The 21,842-nt window shown below is 40.1% G+C and overlaps 2 protein-coding genes across 2 annotated transcripts; one reads left to right on the forward strand and one right to left on the reverse strand.

The window, feature by feature from the left end:
• Positions 1 to 5,065: 5,065 nt before the first annotated feature.
• scd (stearoyl-CoA desaturase (delta-9-desaturase)) lies at positions 5,066 to 13,141 on the reverse strand. Its single transcript, XM_026178489.1, has 6 exons — positions 13,064 to 13,141; positions 12,537 to 12,795; positions 11,556 to 11,686; positions 11,197 to 11,402; positions 10,614 to 10,846; positions 5,066 to 7,903 (listed from the first exon to the last, which is right to left on the reverse strand). Exons 2-6 carry the CDS (start codon positions 12,772 to 12,774, stop codon positions 7,713 to 7,715), a joined length of 999 nt encoding a protein of 332 aa, XP_026034274.1. The 5' UTR covers positions 12,775 to 12,795; positions 13,064 to 13,141; the 3' UTR covers positions 5,066 to 7,712.
• Positions 13,142 to 13,974: 833 nt separating this feature from the next.
• On the forward strand, positions 13,975 to 21,729 carry dnajb12b (DnaJ heat shock protein family (Hsp40) member B12b). The gene is made up of 9 exons (XM_026178490.1): positions 13,975 to 14,324; positions 17,590 to 17,767; positions 17,879 to 18,024; positions 18,112 to 18,285; positions 18,401 to 18,471; positions 18,623 to 18,732; positions 19,193 to 19,365; positions 19,484 to 19,625; positions 20,029 to 21,729. The coding sequence occupies exons 1-8, from the start codon at positions 14,180 to 14,182 to the stop codon at positions 19,603 to 19,605; spliced, it is 1,119 nt and encodes a 372-aa protein (XP_026034275.1). The 5' UTR covers positions 13,975 to 14,179; the 3' UTR covers positions 19,606 to 19,625; positions 20,029 to 21,729.
• The last annotated feature ends 113 nt before the right edge of the window (positions 21,730 to 21,842 follow it).

The following is a 21,842-nucleotide window of genomic DNA, read 5'->3' on the forward strand; positions in this document are numbered from 1 at the left end:
CACAGAGAAAGAGAATATGCAAACCCCACACGGAAACCAGAGACGGGATTCAAACCAAAAGACTTCTTAGTGTGAGGGAGTAGTGCTGCCAATATAGTGTCTGAGTCCTTTACTCGTGCAATAAAAAAAACAATTTTTTTTTATTAAAAAATTTATAAAAAGGTGCTCCACAGCTTCTTGTATTGCTTCATGTATTAAGTCATGTTGTGTATTGTGTATACATGACTTTTAAAGTTGAAAACTGGTTCTTCCTCTGATGCTCACTGTTAAATTGAAAACAACCATCAATATGTGTTGTCATACCAACATTTACACAAAAACTAAACAGTTCAAAGTGTTATTCACTATTTCAATATATATTATCCCACTTTGGAAGAGAACAATGAGAGCAAATATTTAAAAGTTTGCTGCTTTTACATCTTAGAAGCAGTTGTTTTCACAGTGTGCTATTGTTATCTTGGTTATCTAAGCAATTTTCACTATGAACAGCAGAGGGCTCTGTGTAGCGTAGTCAAGCTGCTCTACTGAAGGTAAATATGGGTGTTTATCATGGTGCTTCCCGCATCAGTGCCCTCAGGTAAACTATTTTAGATGTTGATCCGTTTTCCTGTTTGCAACAAAGCACGTGAATGCATCAAAGTCTGCACTTAACGATTTGGGGTTTTTTCCCCCTGTTTGTTTGTTATCTGACCCAATTTGCACACTTAGAGGAGCGTTACACAACTCATTAAAATTCACTGCAATCCGCGAGTGTTCAGTGTCAGTAAGTTTGCAAGTTGGCACAGGTGTTTCACCCGCCCTTCCTCTATGGGGCCACAGGGATCAGAAGTCAGGATCACGCCCTCTGATTGGTCGCTCTCAGTCAGATGCTGCGGGACGTGCGTGGTGTGAATGTTTTGGGAATTTGTACTGGAGTAACCTCGGTCATGTCAGGATAGTGTGACAGTAATATCGTGCAATTTAAACCACCCCACATCACACCACAGAAGCGTGCTGAGTCATGACGTGCTGAGCCTTCACTGGTAACTTAGGTTCAGATTTTAGTAGAGCTGCAATGGGCTGACTCGAATGGATGCAGTCATGCAGGACGATGACATGGATTCATAGTTAATAAAATTATGATGCCTCCAGACGCCACTCAACTGGGATTTCGAAGTTACACTACTTTAGTCCTCTCCCAGTCCCATTTAAAAATATATTCTTTGCATACTGTTAAGAAGAAAAAACACATAATCCCTATCTGCAAACACAAACTAGTTCAAACCCTGTCTACCAACAATTATAATTCTGTCATTGTGCTTTTCAGAGGAAAAATATGCTTTTATTTTACTCTGTTTTTCTTAACTATTGTTATGTTACAGAGACACATTAATAGAAAATATAATCAGACAGTATTAAGTATATGGCACAACAATGTTCAGTATTTCCAGTGTCTGTGACAATGCATTGTCTCTCTTTTTATATGTAAGAGGTGAATGCACTTGCATTTTCATTATATCATCTGAATTAAATAGCTATTTGTTATTTTAAACACACACACACACACATATAAATATATAGTGTTTGTTAGTTTGTCGCTGTGACCATTCTTTTGATTTAGCTTTTAGTTTTTGTTCCTAGTCTGTTAGTTTTCAGTCAGTCCCGTCTAATTCCTTGTGTTTTGTTTTGCTTCCCTTTAGTTTGAAGCTACTGTCTGTATTTGTATTTATTCCTGTCTTATTTTGGTAGTTACTCGTCTCTAGTGACTTGTGTTTAGTTTGGCTTCTACTGCCTCATTTGTCTTCAATTACTATCACCCGCATCCACTTCTGCTAATTACCCTCATGTGTATGAAAATATAAGCGTTGTCTTCCCATCAGTGTTTGCCTTTGTGTCTGCTAACCTCCCTTGTGTGTTTCTGGTTGTGTGCACTTGTGTGTCATTGGATTTCACCACTTTATTTATGAACTTTGCTTTAGACTTTTTGTACAATAGCCAGAATAAACAGATTGCTTTTTATTCACCCAGTCTGCCTCCTGTCTGTCCACGCTGTGATGATAAGAAAAAATTAGGGGCAAAATTGGAAATGCAGGTCTTTTACTCGTGTCCCTTTGGCCGGTCCATCTGAGGATCGAAATGAGCAGGGGCTGGTTTGCAATTCATGCTTCTAAATCAGGAATGGAAGATGGTGGAAAAAACAAAATAATCAAATAAAGACTGTAAAACTTCAACATTTTATTAGACTTTTTCCATAATGTCATGTGGCATTAATACACAAACAACATAATGACACTTAAGAGGTTCCAACCCTTCACTTACAGAGCAAATAAAGAACAAAGACAAAAAAAAATGCATAAAATTGCATGATTAGATTTTGGAATCACTCTTTTGAGACACATACTCCTTAACCTCGTACAGTCTGACATGTTAAACTGGTCTCTTGTGACCACACTGGTCCTACATTCCTCTCTGGACTGTGGAAATCAGGCAGAGGTTATATTTGACTTGATCACTTATGCCAGCAGCACACTGGATGAGTTCTTTGCCACAGAAGCCCAAAGGCAACCAGGAACATGCCATTCCCCAAACCATTCCAGCTGGCTTCTTCACAGACACTCGCACTTGGTTAGGGTTATGGAGTATGATATCACTGGAGACAATTTAACACTGCGATGTCAAAAACCTTCATTTCGACATATTTTAAACTCAAAATGAAGTTGATGTACAGATGTGGTCAGAAGGGTCAATACACTCATAATGGGCATGAATGTCCTTGTATTTGAGCTTTTAAATGTTTATTTGAACAGTTAATTTTCTAAGGTGTAGTGGTTGTATAGCATATGTCTTTATTGACTTAAAAAACAATAATTGGGTGAACAAGTTTGAATTTCCTTTGGATTTTCTCTAATCCACAGGGTCAAAAGTATACATACACCCCACTAGGATCTGGCTAAATGTCTGCAAACTGCACCGTGACCAGACACTTTTGGTAGCCCTCTACCAGTTTCTTATATAATCCTAGCTGCATATTTGACTAAATGTCTTGGCAGAATTGGTAGTGGTCTTTTAAATTCGTTGGTTTTCTTCAACAGATCTGGCTTTTAAGTGTAGACCACAAGGTCGGAGCTTTGGGAAGGCCATTCCAGAAGATTAAAGTTAGCATGCTTGCCAAAATCAGTTTTGATTTGTGTTTGGTCTCAAGTTTCAACTATCTAGCTGTTAATTTGAGGTGACGTTGATAAATTTTAAGTTAATCCTGCTTGTCATTATTCTCTCCACTTTGTGCGATGTACCTTTACAGCAAAACAGCCCAGAGCGTGATGCTACCACCACCATGCTTGATAGCTGGTACACTGGTCTTAGGTGTGAAAGCCTCACGTTTACTCATCCAAACATATCTCGTCGCTATGGCTAAATAGCTTAATTTTTGTCTTGTCTGACCATAAAACCTTTCTCCATAAGGCATTTTGCTTGTTCATGTGGGCATCTGAAAATTTCAGTTGAGTTTGAACCTCTCAATTTTGAAAGAGAGACTTCCTTTTTGGTCAGCACCCTTGCAGTTCATGGCCATATAAAACTGGCTTTACTGTGGACAGTCGCACTGATGTTAAAGCAGTTTCCATCTCACAGCAGGCTTGAGCCTTGGTGGTTCCTAGATTGTCCCTGAACATCCTACCCAATTTTCTTTCATCTGAGCGCAAGAGTTTAGACCAGGGGTACACTCCAGGCCCTCAAGGCCTGGAGTGTACTGCAGGTTTTAGATCTCACCCTGGGTCAGCACACATGAATCACATGATTAGTTCATTACCAGCCTCTGGAGAACTTCAGGACACATTGAGGAGGTCATTTAGTCATTTAAATCAGCTGTGTTGGATCAAGGACACATCTAAAACATGCAGGACACTGACCCTTGAGGCACCCACCCCTGGTATACACCTTGGCAGTGGTGACACATGTGAATAACTTGTATTTACATATAGTTGTTTGAAGACACCTTTCCAACTTGTGTAAATGTTCAGTTCTATTTCTTAGATCCTGACAGTCTTGGGCTTTCATTGTTCTGATTGTTAGTCGATCCAATGAGTGCTGTCAAACAAATAATTTTTAAGAGAAACTACTAATGAGAAAGCAATAAACCCTGGCCTTGTCAAGTTAAGCAACACTGAAGCACCTTTAGCAGCACTTATTAAGATTTAAATGAGTGTATGTACATATTTGTATGTATATTTTTTAACACTATGTGGATTAAAGAAAATCCAAAATAAATTCAAATTTGTCCACCCAATTCTTAATTTATAAAGTCACTAAAATATATGCTGTACAATAATTCCACCCTGGAAAATGAAATCATTCGAAAGAGATTATTAAAAGCCCCAAATTATAATGACATTCATATCTGTGATCAGTGGATGTAAAACTCTGACCACAACTGTAGACACAGACAAGGCATTTAAATGTGTAATCCTTCATTTCCAAGAGTTAATGGACAGATTTAAGATTTGAACATAAATTATAAGATAGATTTATACATTTGGGGCGTAGCTAATACATTTCCCCCTCTCATAAATCAATTTTATTTTATTGACTATTAAATGAAGATCAGAAAGCCCAGTGGCTTCTGGTAATCTTACAAATCCCAAAATATAAATTTTACCATGACGTGAAAGAGAGGAGATCACCAATTACTCACTTTCGAGGTTAAATCTATATCGCTGAGACTAAATCTCTTCAATGAGTGCTTAAGGTGTTACTTATTATTTCTCTGTTACTTTAGTGAAGGATTTCAAGATAGAAGACAGCAGTAACAACAACGAGAAGCATTTTAACTCCATAAGACGTCCTTATGGAGTTAAAATCTTGAAAACCAATTCAAAATATCCAGGAAATGTTTAGAAATCACAGGCGTATTTAGCTTCGTTCCTGACACCAACTACAAAACCATTCTGAAAGCGAGAACTAAGTATGTGTAAACCAAAATGTCTCATGGAACTACTCTAAATGTTTGGCATGCACAGCGCAAATTTATTTAGAATCATAAAACCCAAAGACACAGAGAGTGAAAACAGAAATAAATGAGCAACAACTGTTAATGGAATTACAAGTGTATTGAAAATATTGTGAATTTATTTCAGATTTTTAATACAGTAGACATTATCAGACTGAAAACAGCTCGACCCCTCTCTCTCCTCATTAGGAAAACGCTGCTTTTGGTGCTCTGGCCAGCCGGCGTTGTTGTAATAGTATATAATGCCATCTGTTTTGGTAAGTGCTCTAATGATGTCCTCACGACAGCACCTTTGTTTTAAGTTTTTATGCCGAGATGCTGTGATGAGTTGAGAGAAGCTGGCACCATCCATCTATCAGGGCCCAAGTTAAAGCTAAAGTGCGAGACCTTTGGATAGTAATTAATTTACATTCACGGAGCTGGGTAAGCCTAATGGATAAATCTGTTTAGTCAAATTAAAGGATTAAATATCAAATATAGCATTAGCTCAGGAAGCCCAAACAAGATGATCCACTGATATACATCTAACTTACAAATACATGGATCTTAAAGCCAGTTTTCAGTTGCCGTCTCTACAACAAGCAACCTACTTCCACCCAGCTCCTTTTTCATACTTTTGCAATTGATGGGTGCTCCATTTTATACTGGGAGTCTTACTGCTGGTCTGCCTGCTTTCGGCTTTCACCACCCATGGCATAGCTACAATGACAAAGCAATGGTGGAAAACCCTATGAAAGCCAATGCGTTCATGGGCAGGATCACAATCTCAAAAAAAGGAAGAAGTGATCAACGGCTAGGGCAACACAGATCGCCACAACTGCTCTCACGGCCATAAAAGGGAAGCAAAAGTTTCGCACTGCAGCTTTAAACCTCACGATGTAACATTCTCGCCAGCTTTTCATTTTGTACCGGACTCTTTTACGCTTAAATCCTATCCTCCGTTTGCATGTACATTTCCTCAGTGTTGCCATGCTACGTTTGCCTAAAATTAAACATGATTTTAGGAGAAAAACAATGTTCCACTCAGTGTAAACACGGAACTCAGAAGTCAAATTTGTTTTGCGGTACTCGAGCATTTTTGACTCAACTGACAGGAAGCGAAGGAATGGATGCAAGTCATAAGGCATTAGGTTGATCCTGACTCTTAAGAACAAATGAACAATTGCTCCAGTTTTCAGATTTTTTTTAAAGATATATTTTTACAAGGCTGTCAGCCAAATATTGGAATGCAGAAATATTTTTATCAGGTTCGAACAATATTTTCTTTTGCTTTTTTTTTTGAAAGTCGATAAGAAAGAAAAAACAATTAAACACATAAATAATCTACGCATTCCACACATCAGAATCAAAGATTAACATGAACACTGATGCACCTAAAATTCTGAAATAACGACCTTTGTAGCACATCAAAGGGAAACCAGACCCTGTTCGGAAATCAACGCGGCGCCAACGGTTCTGATGATCCAAAGCGATGCAGCTCCACAGCACGTTACAAAAATAGACGCAGTTCTGCCTTCACAGTCACCGACACAACACCTCACTACAACACCTACTACAGTATATCGCCATGCATGGGTGACATGTTGTTTTGTAACGCCAGAACTGCCACATGACTGGCTGCTACACCTATCAGGGAGCTCTATGCTGCAGATGTTTAAGGACAAAATAGTCACACAAGTTGGATAAAATCAGTTAAGCAAAAAGCCGCTCATGCCACAATGTTAAAAAAAAAACAACTCCAACAATCATGTTATGCAAAGAGGCGACTTAGTGTGCTCTAGTGGACCACAGAGATGGTTGTAAAAATGTTGTCATTTGACACGCTCTTGGCACTAATGATATATTCATCCAGCACCCAAAAACTCAGTGAAATTTTTTATCTTTCTAAGGTAAAGTTACAATTCTCATTAACTGCTTACGCTAAGCGGCAGTTTCATTCTAATGTTAAACAAATTCCCTATATTATCGCGAGAAAACTCCGTCCAATTATCGCACAGCTAATCTTTTTCAAAGTGCTTGAACTTTTCTCAATAGATATCCAGTGTAGATTTCTGCTAAAAGCAACCACAGTGTTGCACCCTGCAGGTTGTGTAAAGCTTTGGCCTACTGGTTGTCAGAATGCTCAGGCTAATAAGAAGGTCTGGGTTCCCTCAGTATTCTCTCATATTTCATTAAAGCAAGCATTTTATTTATTTTTTTTTTTTTGCAAAAAGCAAAACAAACATGACCTCTCACCTCTTCATTTCAAATCTAAACTGCTCAGAAATTAAATCTATTTATGAGAACAGTTGAAAACTTGTTGTAAACTACAATAAAGGCAACACTCTTGAAGCAGTAATGTACCTTAACAGTTAAAATGTTACTCCATATTTAAGTGCTCCACTCCTTGTCAGTTTTGAAGAATAATTAATTCATACTTACATAAAAATGATCGGCTACATAACTGATCTTGCATGAAGAATGCACACCAAAAGTGGCAAAACAGCGGAAAATGGAGGTGACTTTTAAAATGCATCTAATTCAAATCTGAAACATCTTTTTTCTTTTCATCTTGAATAATTTGTTTAGTTACAGCTACAAAAACCACAAAAACAAGCAAAAATGTGGTCAAGGCCCTTATAAAGCTGACTTTAATCCTCAGAGAATGAGAAATGTATAGCTGTCAAAGGACTGTGGAATTTCTTCTTATCGGTCGTTTTGCCTTGAAGCTGACCACAGTTTAGCGATCTTAGCCACTGCGGTCTCCGGTGCGCTGTATCCGAGCCAGGACTAGCTCACGGGACACCTTCTTGCAGTCTTTGGCCAGGCCCAAGAAACACATGAAGTCGATGAAACAAGTGGTAAGGTTCAACTTGCAGCCAAACTCGCTGGTTGCATAGTCATATGGGAACGTGTGGTGATAGTTGTGAAATCCCTCACCTGCAAAGCACAGGAAACAGGAATGAACGATTAAAAAAACATGTAAAACTGGATTTCAGTCAAAAGCCGTCTTTGCAACGCGTTCCATGTTTTCAGTTTTCAGTCTTTAAAAGAAAAAGAAGATTCTTCAACTGTTTCACTGCTGGGATCTGTGTTTACAGGTAGCCTGTGGTGTTGTCACAGGTTTTGGGTGGTTCGATACCACTGGCTGTGATGTCATTACTGCTGCTCCCACCTGTCTGCTTTTCCCACCTGTAAAGTCACCTGAGCCGCGCTTCCCTCCTTTCCATTCTCTAATCATTCCCTGCAGTATTTATAATCCCACCTCACCCACTTTTCAGATCGTCTCTGAGCTTTGTCGGTGTTTGCCTGCTTATGAGGTGTACTACAAACCAAAATAAAAGGGGAAAAAAAAGGCTGTCAAACCAGAATTCTAATGTTTATAAGTTCGGTTTCATTCTTCTCCTGATGATATTCCCTAGATGCAAACCTGCTTCAGCCAAACCATGGTAATACCACACAACTAGAGAGTAAAGACGCAGTAGCACATAGGTCCTTTTTTAACTAATACTGCAGCCAGCAATTCTGAGCTTTGAAAACGTATTGATCTATTGAACAACCCGACCAATATATCAACCGCCGATCTATCAGCCAATATTTGCTATTTGGCTGATAAGGAAAAAGAAGGGACAAGGGGAAACACCCTTCAATCATGAGTGGTGATCTTACATAGTTTGTCCACCTGAAACTCAATTTCCCTGTTGGCTACAAACATAACCAGCTGATTAGAGCAGAGCTCAGTGTATAAACAAGAAATTTACAATTACATTTATTTCCGTTGTCATATTATCTTAGTAAATAACTAGACTAGGCCTATACTATACTAAAACTATACCTAAAAGCACATCTTCATCATCATGTTATCTCAAGCTGAAAGTTGGAAAGCTCTCATGTGCTGCTGCAGCGAAATAAATGTTTCAGCCAGCAGTGCTCTATTTTTATTCCTCCATGACCTTTTTGGCTCGAGTTTAGTAGGTAGTCCTTGATTAGCTAACGTTCCTTTTATAGCTGTATGCACAAAGCCTGATGAAGAAAGACTGGGTTACCCAAAAATGTTGATAACAGCGTTTTTTTATACCCTTTATCTTTATCTTATCCTATTTTAGTGTGTGTTCAGCCAGCTAATGCAACTAAAGCTTGGCCATGTGGACCTTGCCTAAAGGTTGTAGAACGTCTACAACCTTGTGAAACATTTTTCCCCCTGAAGAAAAACTTTTTTTGCAACCACGTAGCTTTGTAGTGATTTTGTCTTCCAGGCTTTGACTGTTAGGAGTTTATATGGTTTTATGCACATAAATTCTACATTTAAATTCTATTAAATTCTTTATGAAAAACTGATCAAGAGATTGGCATTGGCCTTGTTCACCAATATAAAATGATAGTCAGTGTCGGACAGCTAACTGCTGCATTAATTCAGTTTTGCACTGACTAATTGTTTGAACCTGGTGTGACGAGCTGACAGCTTTTAAAACTGTTCAGTTATTTAAAGGAAAAGGAATACTACAAAAAAATATTGGAATCGACTAAAATGCTTTAAATGTTAATATCATCCGAGAATTGCACAGCAGTTGCATCCCTAAAATAAACAATTCAGAAGCAACTGCAGGAACAATGACAGACTGTGGTGGTATATTGGTGACATCGTGTGATGTTCCCTAACAAAAGATGACTTTCTTCCCTGCATAATCATTACCAAAGATACAGCTGCTAAATTGTGCCTCTTCTAAAACTAGACTTAACTTGCTATGGGGTGAATAGCTGGGTGCCATCTTAGAATATCCAGCTCTTTTGATATATCTATCGGGTGCTCTTTGTCACTGCACTGCTGACTCCTACTGGTTGAACAAGGTGCATGCATAGTGAGGGGAGGAGGTGGACAAAGTGGTAATCAGGTAAAAATCGTTAATAAAATAGGTTCAAATCAAGTATGTACTTTTTGTTTTTAAACATTTTATCTACCATTTAGCACATCTGGTAAATAAAATGTTTACATGGGCCTGTAAAAGTCGTTCCTTTTGTTTTAGTTCAATTCAGTCCAATTCAAGTTCGTTTATATAGCGCGAAATCACAGCAACAGCCGCCTCACGGCACTTTATACTGCAAGGTAACGACCCTGCAGTATTAAGGAGGCATTCCCAACAATCGGAAGATCCCCTATGAGCAAGCTGTCAGCGACGGTGGGAAGGAAAAACTCGCTTTTAACAGGAAACCTCCAGAAGAACCAGGGAGAAACAGGGAGTCACGTGCCACGACCGTTTGCGAGGTGAGGGGACAGAGAAAAGAAAAAAGAGAAAGCATAGGAAGACAGGGCAAAAACAGAAACTATAGGGGAGAGAGATGATAATCACTGGTTAGCAAATTTGTTTAAGCATAATTGGATGATTTGACTTTTACTGCACTGAACGCTTGACGCAACTGTGCAGTCAAATAAAAGCAAAACGAGGGCATGTATCATGTACAATGTAATTACATTTGCTCTGAAGGTGACGCTATACCGAAGTAACAAACTTACATTAAAAATCTGGCTTTTCTTCTTCAATTTTACTTAAAAAATACTTAAAAATATCCCTATACAAGCATTCGCTGTCCTGTGCTGTACATTCTGGTGTGTAATTTCTGCCATGAGCATGTGTTGGGGTGTTGTTCATACCTATAGCACTGAAAGTGACAAACTTGTTCTCTCTGGGGTTGATGTTCTTGTCATAGGGCCTGTTTCCCCACATGTGGGCAGCGCTGTTGACCAGCCAGGTAGCGTTCAGCACCAAGGTGTACCTAAGCAGAGTTGGGACGAAGTAGGCCACCCACAGAGACTCCCCCCACAGGTACCAAGGCACGATTGTTGGGATAATAAAGCACATGACCAGCACGGAGAGCTTGTAATACCTGTTGAGGAGATAGCGAGAGTAGGTATCAGCAAAAAACAAATTATTTAAATACAAAAACTCTGTTTGCCAGATAAGAAAATGCTCACTTTTTTCCCCTTTATTTCCACTTGACCTATTTTCCATTTAGGCCTGCTCTCCGTGAATCTTACGTTAGTAATTGTCATCTTGTTAAACCAGAATGACTAACACAGCTTGCCATTATGAAAACATCTCCACAGCAGTACTCTAACATTTACTTATATTTATAGAAACTGCAACACTACTGTCTTGCTATTTGCACCCATTGCACTTTGTTTTTTTTAGCAACTAGATGCAGTGTGAAGTCTGAACCTTAATCATGCCACTTACTTCCTCTGAAACATGACAACTTTGTCTGTTAGCAGGTCGGTGAGCTCCAGCTTGCGTCCTTTCTCGATCACATCAGGGTGTTTGCGTACCAACAGCCAGCCGATATGAGAAAAGAAAAAGCCACGGACGGCATTGTGAGGGTCGGCGTCTGTTTCCGAGTATTTGTGGTGAACCCTGTGGTCTCGAGCCCATTCAAAGATATCATTCTGTGGTTTGGAATTAAGATCAAGATTATGCACACTGTTGACACAGCACGGTACTTATAGTGAAACAAAAGCTGCTATTATCTTGGCTCCAGGTCATAAGTGTGTGTTTGTATACTAAAAAGATGTGTCAGCAGAACAGTCATTTTTGCTTGCCTGAAATGCCATGGAGTTAGCTACACTGAGGAAAATCCTTAAAGGTAATGTAGCCTTGTAGGATCTGTGACTCCACAGGCGATGCGCTCCTGCAGTGACTCCTAACGCACTTATCAAAAAACAAAGTACAGCTGTGGAAAGAAACACATGGGCAAATTAGTTTGACCTACTTTTGTGCTCATGTCAACAGCACTTTGTTGCAGATGCTGCACACTGCAGTGTTTGTGCATTATTTTCTGCACAATTGCACTGTTATTGTTAGGGCTGGGAAGAACATCCAGCAACAAGTGACAGATCACGAGACAGATGCGTTTCTGTTTTTTCCCCCCAAATAGCATAAATTGTTAAAGCACTAGAGTATTTGTTTACCACAATCTTTATCAATTTGATCCAAAAGGCTCTTTGGGATTTGATTAGATTTTGTGCACAATTTCCCTCAGGTCACCTGGTTAGCACTGGCCTGTCTGTTTCCCAAGGAGATTACAGTGTAAAGCTGTGTCCTTTACAGTGTAAAAGAAGCCAAATCTAATAATAAAAACATTTCATGGTTGAGTTCATGAAAGACTAAAAGCTAAAAGAGTTGTGACACAGCAGTGAAGAAACTGTATAAATAAAGTGCAGTTTATGCTAATTATCCAGCTATTCTTCATTTGTCTACTTGACCTTTATTTTTAAAAAACTGACATTAAGGAGGCCAGTTTATTTTCCTGACAGCCCATCTTAAAGGTACGTGCTGTGACATGTAATCTCTGATGACTTTATTCCTGATCTATAATCCTCCATCTCCATGAAGGATGCTGGGAGGATCAGATATATGCAGCCGCCTATTTGCATTCACCACCGGCGAGAAAAGCAGGGCGTGCTGCTGACATAACAGCTGTTGATTTGATAAAATATGATTTCCACTAAATAAGTAAACAAAACCAACATGCAAAAAAGGAGAAAAGGGGGTGTAACAGGCAATTTTCTTTTCGCACTTACACCAAAGCAAGGTCAAACGAGATGCTGAAGGTACGACGAACACGCCGTACAAGGCTCCTATGTGCAACAGAGTCATCAGTATGACATTTTTCCATACGATGATCCGGGGAGGTTTTGGGCCCTCTTTCTCTTTGTACGTGTGATCAAACGCGTCTTCTCTGGCGCTCTCTGGAAGAACATCCCCGTTGCTGGACTTGCGCTGCTGCTGCTTGTTCTCTAACGCCTCCGCCTCCGTCATTGTGGCAGCGGTGCTGTGATGCTGTGAGCGGCAAACAGAGGAGAGAAGTCAGTCGCCTCGGCGCTTTTTGTGTGTAATGGAGGCTGTTTTGTCAATATGTTAATTAATTTTGTGCTGACTAGCCCCGGCAGGCTAGCTGCTTGCTGGCTGGCGCTGTCGGAGGATGAAGAGGAAGACGGTAGCGACGATGCTGACTTATAAAGCGGTAACGCGACGCTCCAACGCGCCAAAAAAAAAAAAACCCTGATGAAACACCTGTGGGAGGGAAAATTTTTACTCAATAACTCACCGAAGATAGGCAGAAGGGCAGAAACGAGATAAACGGAGGACAGTCTGCTTGACCCAAAATTACAGTAACCCAGAAAAGGGAGAGTGATAGCTCCGCAATGAGAACTAGAACTCGTGGTGTGGCCGACCAATGAGCGCTCGCCTGTCGCCTCTTGCTCGGGCTCTGATTGGCTGTTTGTTTATCTGCTGTTCACCTTTTATTCATTCTCCGGTTTGCCAGATGTATATTTGCCACCTCTGGAGACTAGCCGATCTTGTTGCTGTCTAGACATGCACAAACATTGAACCGTGTAACCGTTTTCCTTTTGAAATCAGGCGTGGAGTGAAACACAAGCACTGTGTTAATGATGCAAGTGGAACAAAACAAGTTACTGTACCCAAACCCCGGCAGTAGAGCCCCCTCCCCCTTGTCCTCCACCCACGTAGGAAAATAGGATGCTTCATCTGTTACGTCATCCCCATTCTCCGTCTATAGAAGTTTAATTGTGAGATACAAACTTTCAATGTGCCCAAAAATAGCATAAGCTGCTGAACACCAGAAAAAGTATTTTAGGCATGACGGGAAAAAAAACAACTGAGTCTCCATAAACACTGCAGAACAGGTCGAAAAGGCTGTTTACGTCACCCTGTGAAGAAGAGCTTTGACTCTGCTGCAAAATCAGAATCAGAATCAGAAAGGGTTTTATTGCCAAATGTTGAGCAGGTTTACAACATTAGGAAATTGCAGATACACACTGCATGGCCAAATTAAGGATCACACGGCCCATATTTACCCGGGCGAGGAGCAGAAAATGGATGGATGGTTGGACGGATGGATAAACACACCAATGGGTGTTCACCCTCTTGACCTACATTTGAAAAAAAAATGGCAATCTGTCGCCATCTAATGGTGAAAATGGGGCAGCGCACGCAGCCGATACTGTTGATTTTCTGCAAACAGGGCTCACCTATTACTAAAATCTCCAATCCCCATGCACCAGCAGCAGACAAAAAAATAGCACCACATTGATGAATGCATATCACCGACTGACTGATACATATTTTTTTTTCCTGCAGCATCTATCTGGCGTCATCATCAGGCGCCCGTATTTACTTCTGGTCCAGTTAGTTGCTGCTGATGCCTGCTGCGATGGAGGTAAACAGGGACGAAGCGGAGCGCTGCATTGACATTGCAGCGGCCGCCTTAACCAACCAACAGCCGGACAAGGCGCAGAGGTTCCTGGAGAAGGCGCAGAGGCTCTTCCCGACAGAGAAAGCCAAAGGTAAGTCAATATGGGGGGAAAGGGGGAGGGGGGCGCACATTCAGCTGCGAAGATGCGCATCATCACCTCCACAGCCTGCAGCATCACCTGCACTCCTCATGAGCAGCGCATGTAGCCAGGGCCTTTGATAGCACTTAAGCTAGCTGGTTCATTTATGCAGCTTCTGCGTTTTCCCTCATTCTTTTTTTTGTACGAATTTCACTTTAAAATGAAGTGTCTGCAGTGCTTTAATTTGCTTTTCTAACAGAAAGCTAAGCCTTTAATTTAGGTGAACAGGAGTGGACTGGGAGAAAGGTTAAATAAGTCCTAGATGTCCAAGATTACTACATGCTACTTTCCCATGATCATTTCAAAAAATATTTTTGACAACACAGGTATTATCCTTCTGAGCTCGCCAATCTACAAACCGGATTGCAAAAAAGTTGGGACACAAAACAAATTGTGAATAAAAACTGAATGCAATGATGTGGAGATGGCAAATGTCAATATTCTATTCAGAATAGAACGTAGATGACAGATCAAAAGTTTAATCCGAGAAAATGTATCATTTCAAAGGAAAAATATGTTGATTCAAAATTACACGGTGTCAACAAATCCCAAAAAAGTTGGGACAAGTAGCAATAAGAGGCTGGAAAAGGTCAACTTGAGCATAACGAAGAGCTGGAAGACCAATTAACACTAATTAGGTTAATTGGCAACATGATTGGGTATAAAAAGAGCTTCTCAGAGTGGCAGTGTCTCTCAGAAGCCAAGATGGGTAGAGGATCACCAATTCCCACAATGTTGTGCAGAAAGATAGTGGAGCAATATCAGAAAGGTGTTACCTGGCGAAAAATTGCAAAGACTTTGCAGTTATCATCATCAACTGTGCATAACATCATCAGAAGATTCAGAGAATCTGGAACAATCTCTGTGCGTAAGGGTCAAGGGCGTAAACCCATACTGGATGCCCGTGATCTCCGGGCCCTTAAACGACACTGCACCACAAACAGGAATGCTACTGTAAAGGAAATCACAGAATGGGCTCAGGAATACTTCCAGAAACCATTGTCAGTGAACACAATCCACCGTGCCATCCGCCGTTGCCAGCTGAAACTCTACAGTGCAAAGAAGAAGCCATTTCTAAGCAAGATCCACAAGCTCAGGCGTTTTCACTGGGCCAGGGATCATTTAAAATGGACTGTGGCAAAATGAAGACTGTTCTGTGGTCAGACGAGTCACAATTCGAAGCTCTTTTTGGAAATGTGGGACGCCATGTCATCCGGACCAAAGAGGACAACCCAAGTTGTTATCAACACTCAGTTCAGAAGCCTGCATCTCTGATGGTATGGGGTTGCATGAGTGCGTGTGGCATGGGCAGCTTGCATGTCTGGAAAGGCACCATCAACGCAGAAAAATATATTCAGGTTCTAGAACAACATATGCTCCCATCCAGACGTCATCTCTTTCAGGGAAGACCCTGCATTTTTCAACAAGATAATGCCAGACGACATTCTGCATCAATCACAACATCATGGCTGCGTAGGAGAAGGATCCGGGTACTGAAATGGCCAGTCTGCAGTCCAGATTTTTCACCTATAGAGAACATTTGGCGCATCATAAAGAGGAAGATGCGACAAAGAAGGCCCAAGACGATTGAACAGTTAGAGGCCTGTATTAGACAAGAATGGGAGAGCATTCCTATTTCTAAACTTGAGAAACTGGTCTCCTCGGTCCCCAGACGTCTGTTGAGTGTTGTAAGAAGAAGGGGAGATGCCACACAGTGGTGAAAATGGCCTTGTCCCAACTTTTTAGGGATTTGTTGACACCATGACATTTCACCATATTTTTCCCTTAAAATGATACATTTTCTCAGTTTCAACTTTTGTTCCGTGATTTATGTTCTATTCTGAATAAAATATTGACATTTGCCATCTCCACATCGTTGCATTCAGTTTTTATTCACAATTTGTTTTGTGTCCCAACTTTTTTGGAATCTGGTTTGTAGCTCAATACTAAATAAATACAGAAATACAACATTCAGCTGAATAAAAACAGAAAAGTGATCAATATAGCCACACATGCAAACAAATGTACTATATTTATTGGTGTGAAAAAGGTTGTCTTTTTCTTGTTTTTGTGTTTTTGTATTTTTTTTGTACATTTGTGCCACTTACATGCTTCAGATCATCAAACAAAATTCTCTGATAATTGAGTACTTCTTGGAGTACCAATAGTACTCCAAGAGCACATCAATGGCTCATCCAGAAGGTCACAAAATTCTGTGGACTGATGAGACAAAAGCTGAACTTTATAGAAAGGTTGAGTGCCTTTGCATCTGGCATAAAACACACAGCATTTCATAAAAAGAACATCAGACCAGCGATCGGTTCCTGCGTTGAAGCTCAATCGCACAAAGTAACTGAAAAGCAACCAGCAAGTCCACCTTTAAATAAAAACCAAATGAAGGTTTTGGGTTGGCCTAGTCAAAGTCTGGAGTTAAATTCTATTCAGATACTGTGGGATGACCTTAAACAGACCATTCATACTGAAACAATTCTGCCAAGAACAGTGGGCCAAAATTCCTCCAGAGTGATGTGAAAGATTCATTGTGAGTTATCCCAAATGCTTGATGCCAGTTCTTGCTGCCGTGGATGGCACAACCAGTTATTAGGTTTAAGGGGCAATAACTTTTTCCCACGGGGCAGGTAGGTTGGTTAGTTTTTTCACTTAATAAATGAAATCCTGATATAAAAACTGCACTTTGTATTATATTTGAGTTATCCATGTCTAACATTAAGTTTTCTTTGATTCTCAAACATAGAAGTGGGACAAATGTGCAAAACAAATATGACATTAGGAAGGATGCAAATACTTTTTTGCACCACTATACATGGTGGCATGTGCTTGTGCCCAACTTTACCTCTTCTTAGATTCCTGTGGACACCCACATACACCCCAGATACGCCTTAGACCATGACCCACCTCACATATAAATATAAAACCTGTTAAAACTGCAGCCACAGCATATCTGAAAATAAAATAAAATAAATAAAGCTGCAACAAGCAGACAGATCCTCCAACAAAAACTATATTTAGTTTAATGATTTTCAAACATAGCTATAGTTGTATACTCTGCCCCCAAGAAGCTCTTATAATACCATTGAACTTGATTGCTTGGTAGCTTTACATCTGCTTGATGACATGGATAGTCCCACTATCGAACATTTTGTGTTTTTAACTGCTGTTGAGTACTTGATAGAATATCTTTGAACATATCTTCTAGTATTGCTGGATGTAATAGCAAAGAATGGATTTACACCCAGACAAGATATCCATTCAGACTTCAGCGGGGTGTCGGAGCCTCGACAACGGCAGAACATAAAGGAGAACGCCAGACCTGAAGAAAAGCCTGCAGAGTCTTCAAAATCCTACATGGCTGATCAGCTAGAAGCTGTGAGGAGGTACGTAAGACTGCTGATTACATAAACATACTGTTGGTTAAAATAAACTCCTTGATGGGTATATTGACTGCAATTGTGATTGAAATTTGTAATCATGTGCTCTCTGCACAGGATAAAACAATGTAAAGACTTTTACGAAATTCTCGGGGTGTCGAAAGATGCCTCAGAGGATGAACTGAAGAGATCATATAGAAAACTTGCTTTGAAATTCCATCCAGATAAGAACAGCGCTCCTGGGGCAACAGAGGCGTTTAAAGGTAAGACGGTGATTAAACTCATCCAAGGTTCATATAGCACTTACAGAAAGCAACTTATAGCAGCTTCATGTTCTAACTTTCCAACAGCTATTGGCAGCGCGTACGCTGTTCTGAGCAATGTTAACAAAAGGAGACAGTACGATCAGTGTGAGGAAGGGAGAAGACATCCTTCCAGACACGGCCCAGACAATGGAAACTTTGAGCCAGATATTTCACCTGAAGAGCTCTTTAATATGTTCTTTGGAGGAGGTTATCCATCAAGTTAGTCTCATAGTTTGGTGTTTCCATATAATGCATGTGAGACGGAGTATTTTAATTGCAAATATATATTTCTGTGGTGCGTTTTTTATGTGCTAAATGTGTTAAATCAATCTAGGCCATGCTCACGTATACAATAATGGGCGGATGCGTTACCAAAGGCGGGAGAGAAGAGAGCGACAGCAAGATGTAAGTTTGATACTTAAAAAGCTAAACTGTAACTGTATAGAGTTGTTTATGTTTTGCCTGCAGGGGGAGACATTTAGTCATCTGCCATTTTACAAGCTGAGGCTTCTCTCAGAGACTGTGCGTGTTTGTTTGTAATGTGTTTTTTCCACAGGGAGGTCTCGCCCTCTTTGTGCAAGTCATGCCCATCCTCATCCTGGTTATTGTGTCAGCTCTCAGTCAAATAATGGTCAACAGCCCCTCCTACAGCCTCAGCTTCAGGCCGTGAGTGTGATCCTTGTAACACAAGAATCTAAAGTAACACAACTAACTGTTGTTCTGCAAAACTGCGAGGGACTTAGACAAAAGATTATCTCTATGTTAGCAGAATCCAACCCAGGTTTTTTTCACGGTACTTGTGCTTTCACTCGATCTTTGCATAAGCTGGGTGGTTGTGTTAGATTTGCCTTCACAGTATTTGCCGTTGTTTCTGCTCGTATTAATTTGCTGCTACCTCTGTTAGTTCCAATTAATCACAGAGCTCCTCTTGTTTGTGCTGCTGTCATGTGTCTTGTCCCGTTCCCAGTACACTGCCTTTGTGTGTTCAGATATACGCCTGCAGTTTCGGGCCCTGCTTTAAACCATTGTCAGCAGTGACTCATGTTAAGACAGACAGATGGTGCAAGATCTGTGCTGCATTCTGTCATATGATAACACTCCCACACTCTGGCCTGTTGTCACGTAGGTCAGCAGGTTACTCACAGAAGAGGCTGACTGAGAACCTGAAGGTGCCATATTATGTGGGGGAGCAGTTCTCCAAAGAGTTCACTGGTGTGAATCTGAAAAATCTGGAGCGGACGGTGGAGGATGATTATATTTCCAACCTTCGCAACAACTGCTGGAAAGAGAAACAGCAAAGTATGACAATAAATGATTCTTATATCTGAATTTAAGCATGAGTATTGGTGTGATTGTCAGTGTCATTATCAGTGCTGAGATCATTTTTTAATTGTGTGTGTGTGTTTGTTTTTTACAGAGGAAGGAATGCTATACAGAGCTCGCTATTTTGGGGACAGCGATCTATACCAAAGAGCACAGAGGGCTCGCACACCAAGCTGCGCCAAGTTGTCCGAGATCACAGCTTCTTTACATGGATGAAAATGCTTTCATGATTCAAAGCAAGTTCTTCAAACTCTGAATATTTTCTCATTTTGGCACCAGGGATGGGGCAAAAATATTGACATTCCAATATATAGCATTGATTCCCCTTGATTAACTTAGGGTTGCAGGAGGGCTGAAGCCTATCCCAGCTGGCATGGGGCTAAAGACTGAATACACAACCAGACAGACAGCCCATCAGAAGGCTTTCCGCTTGGTTATCCTCTGTTTTCTCAATACCATATTTGGCTTCAGTATGTCAATACTTGTATCATGCAAGCACATCAGACCAATTTTACTTACCAGAATCACAGCTTCATGACACTTGAACCTCTAAAAAGAATGGTGGTAAAGTCAACAAAAGTCAACCAGCTTGCTGTGAAGACGTTTTGAAAGAGGCTTTTTTTTTTTTCTTGTCTCCAGGTTTCCAGAATCACTACAAAAGATTACCAGTAATTTATTAAGATGCATTTCTACAATCTGGAGGCTGAAGATGACTCAACAAGGAGTAGACCAGCACCACTCGTCACCAAACAGATCACACAAACTAACTCAAACAATTTCTGTGGAAGTCTAGTATGTGGTAAAAAGATATAGCGTTAATATAGTGTTTTAGAATGGAAATGGTACTTAAAATAGCTTGCTATCCTCAAAAAATGTGGGTTTGAAAAACTTTAGGTTACTTGCGCAACTCTGGTTCTCAGAAAAGCATTCGTTTCGATGGCTCACTATGCGATGCTCCTCCTTGGGTATTCCTCAGAAATATTTATTTCATTATGCCAATCCTGATTGGCTGATGATCGTAACAAACATGTCATTCAGAACCAACCACCCTTAAGTAGCTTGCACAAATAAGCTATCTTTATTCAAGATAAGCTAGGCAGCTAGCACCCAGTTAGCTAACACTCCTGTCTGTGGACAGTAAAGCTGGCTAGCCTGTATTGCAGGTTGAGAGACTGCATAGTAGAGGTGAATGATACAAATATCGAATGTATCGATATCAACACTGTGGTATTGGATCGATACTAGTATGATGGTATTCATACTTTGTTTCTATCCTCTAAGTTTGGTATGTATCCCACTGAATTGTGTTAAATGAATTCTTTTGTTTGTGTATTTTTCCATTACAAAAAATACCATAGTATAAAAACAAAACTATTTTTTTGTGGGGACTGTTACATCTATTTTATTTATAGCCTATAGCACATTTAAACAACAGAAGTTGACCCAAAGTATTTAAGAGATAGGCACATATACCAAAAACACTGTTACATGAAATACATGAAAAACTGGAAGTTGTGTTGACAAATTATTGTGGAAAATAAAAATCATAGTGATTTGTGGTCATGAAAACATGTTTAGAATTTGCTAATTTGATGAGGATGTGATCACCAATCAATTAGGATTGGCATAATGTTTCTGAGTACACAGGGAGGCGCATTCCATGTCTAAACGTCAAAACGAATACTAAGAATGAGAACCTCCAAGCACTAAAGAAAGAACATAAAGAACACTTTATATTTGTTTTCGGGGGGAATGGTATGAAAACAGACCATACTTAAGTTATATGTAGTCATATGGATGTTATTTATGTAGCAATATAACAGATGCCACATTGAATGCCACCTTGATTTTATGCTGTAATTCAATGGAGAAAAGTTTGAGGGGTTTTGATTTTAGATGCACATTCTCAGACTATGCAGTAGTAATCTAATACGTCAAATGTCTAGGCTTTTTAGACACTTGAACACCTGAAATTTGTCTTATTCTGCTGTGTGTGAGATAGCCACTAGGACATGTCCCTGTCACTTTACCTCCTTTAAATGTATTAAGGGCAAACATGTAGTACAACTTCACAATAAATGCCATGAGAATGAGACGTGGCGATCCACAAAATCAGACTTTAACCAGTTCAAGTTGGGAACTGTCACGTCTCTACTCAATCTGTCGGAAAAAGCCATTTTTTGTCTCACTTTTTAAGTTTATAGTATGCTACTTATTCTTTGTATTATTTCTTGGAGAAATAGATTATAAAGAGAGGATAAGAAAACCATACAGATCTTGTTCACTTCGTTTTTCCACCATGTTTTTAATTCTAGATGAAAATAAACATGGTTGCTCAAACGTGCTAAGTGTGACTCTCTGCTTTGAACAGAACAGGCACAGAATGGGAGATAAAAGCTCAGTCAGCGCATTTGGCACGTACAGTGTGCCGGCCGGCCGGCTTACAGAGACAG

This window comes from Astatotilapia calliptera, chromosome 8 (assembly GCF_900246225.1).
Source record: "Astatotilapia calliptera chromosome 8, fAstCal1.2, whole genome shotgun sequence".
Lineage (NCBI taxonomy): Eukaryota > Metazoa > Chordata > Actinopteri > Cichliformes > Cichlidae > Astatotilapia > Astatotilapia calliptera.

Excerpts from the sequence above, each read along its gene's own strand:
- scd (XM_026178489.1), bottom strand. The coding sequence starts at position 12,774 with ATGACGGAGGCGGAGGCGTTAGAGAACAAGCAGCAGCAGCGCAAGTCC. Across the intron at positions 11,403-11,555 it reads CTAACTCCATGGCATTTCAG|AATGATATCTTTGAATGGGC; the intron begins GCAAGCAAAAAT and ends TCCAAACCACAG. Across the intron at positions 10,847-11,196 it reads GTTGTCATGTTTCAGAGGAA|GTATTACAAGCTCTCCGTGC; the intron begins GTAAGTGGCATG and ends TCTCCTCAACAG.
- dnajb12b (XM_026178490.1), top strand. The coding sequence starts at position 14,180 with ATGCCTGCTGCGATGGAGGTAAACAGGGACGAAGCGGAGCGCTGCATT. Across the intron at positions 17,768-17,878 it reads CAGCTAGAAGCTGTGAGGAG|GATAAAACAATGTAAAGACT; the intron begins GTACGTAAGACT and ends CTCTCTGCACAG. Across the intron at positions 18,025-18,111 it reads GGCAACAGAGGCGTTTAAAG|CTATTGGCAGCGCGTACGCT; the intron begins GTAAGACGGTGA and ends ACTTTCCAACAG.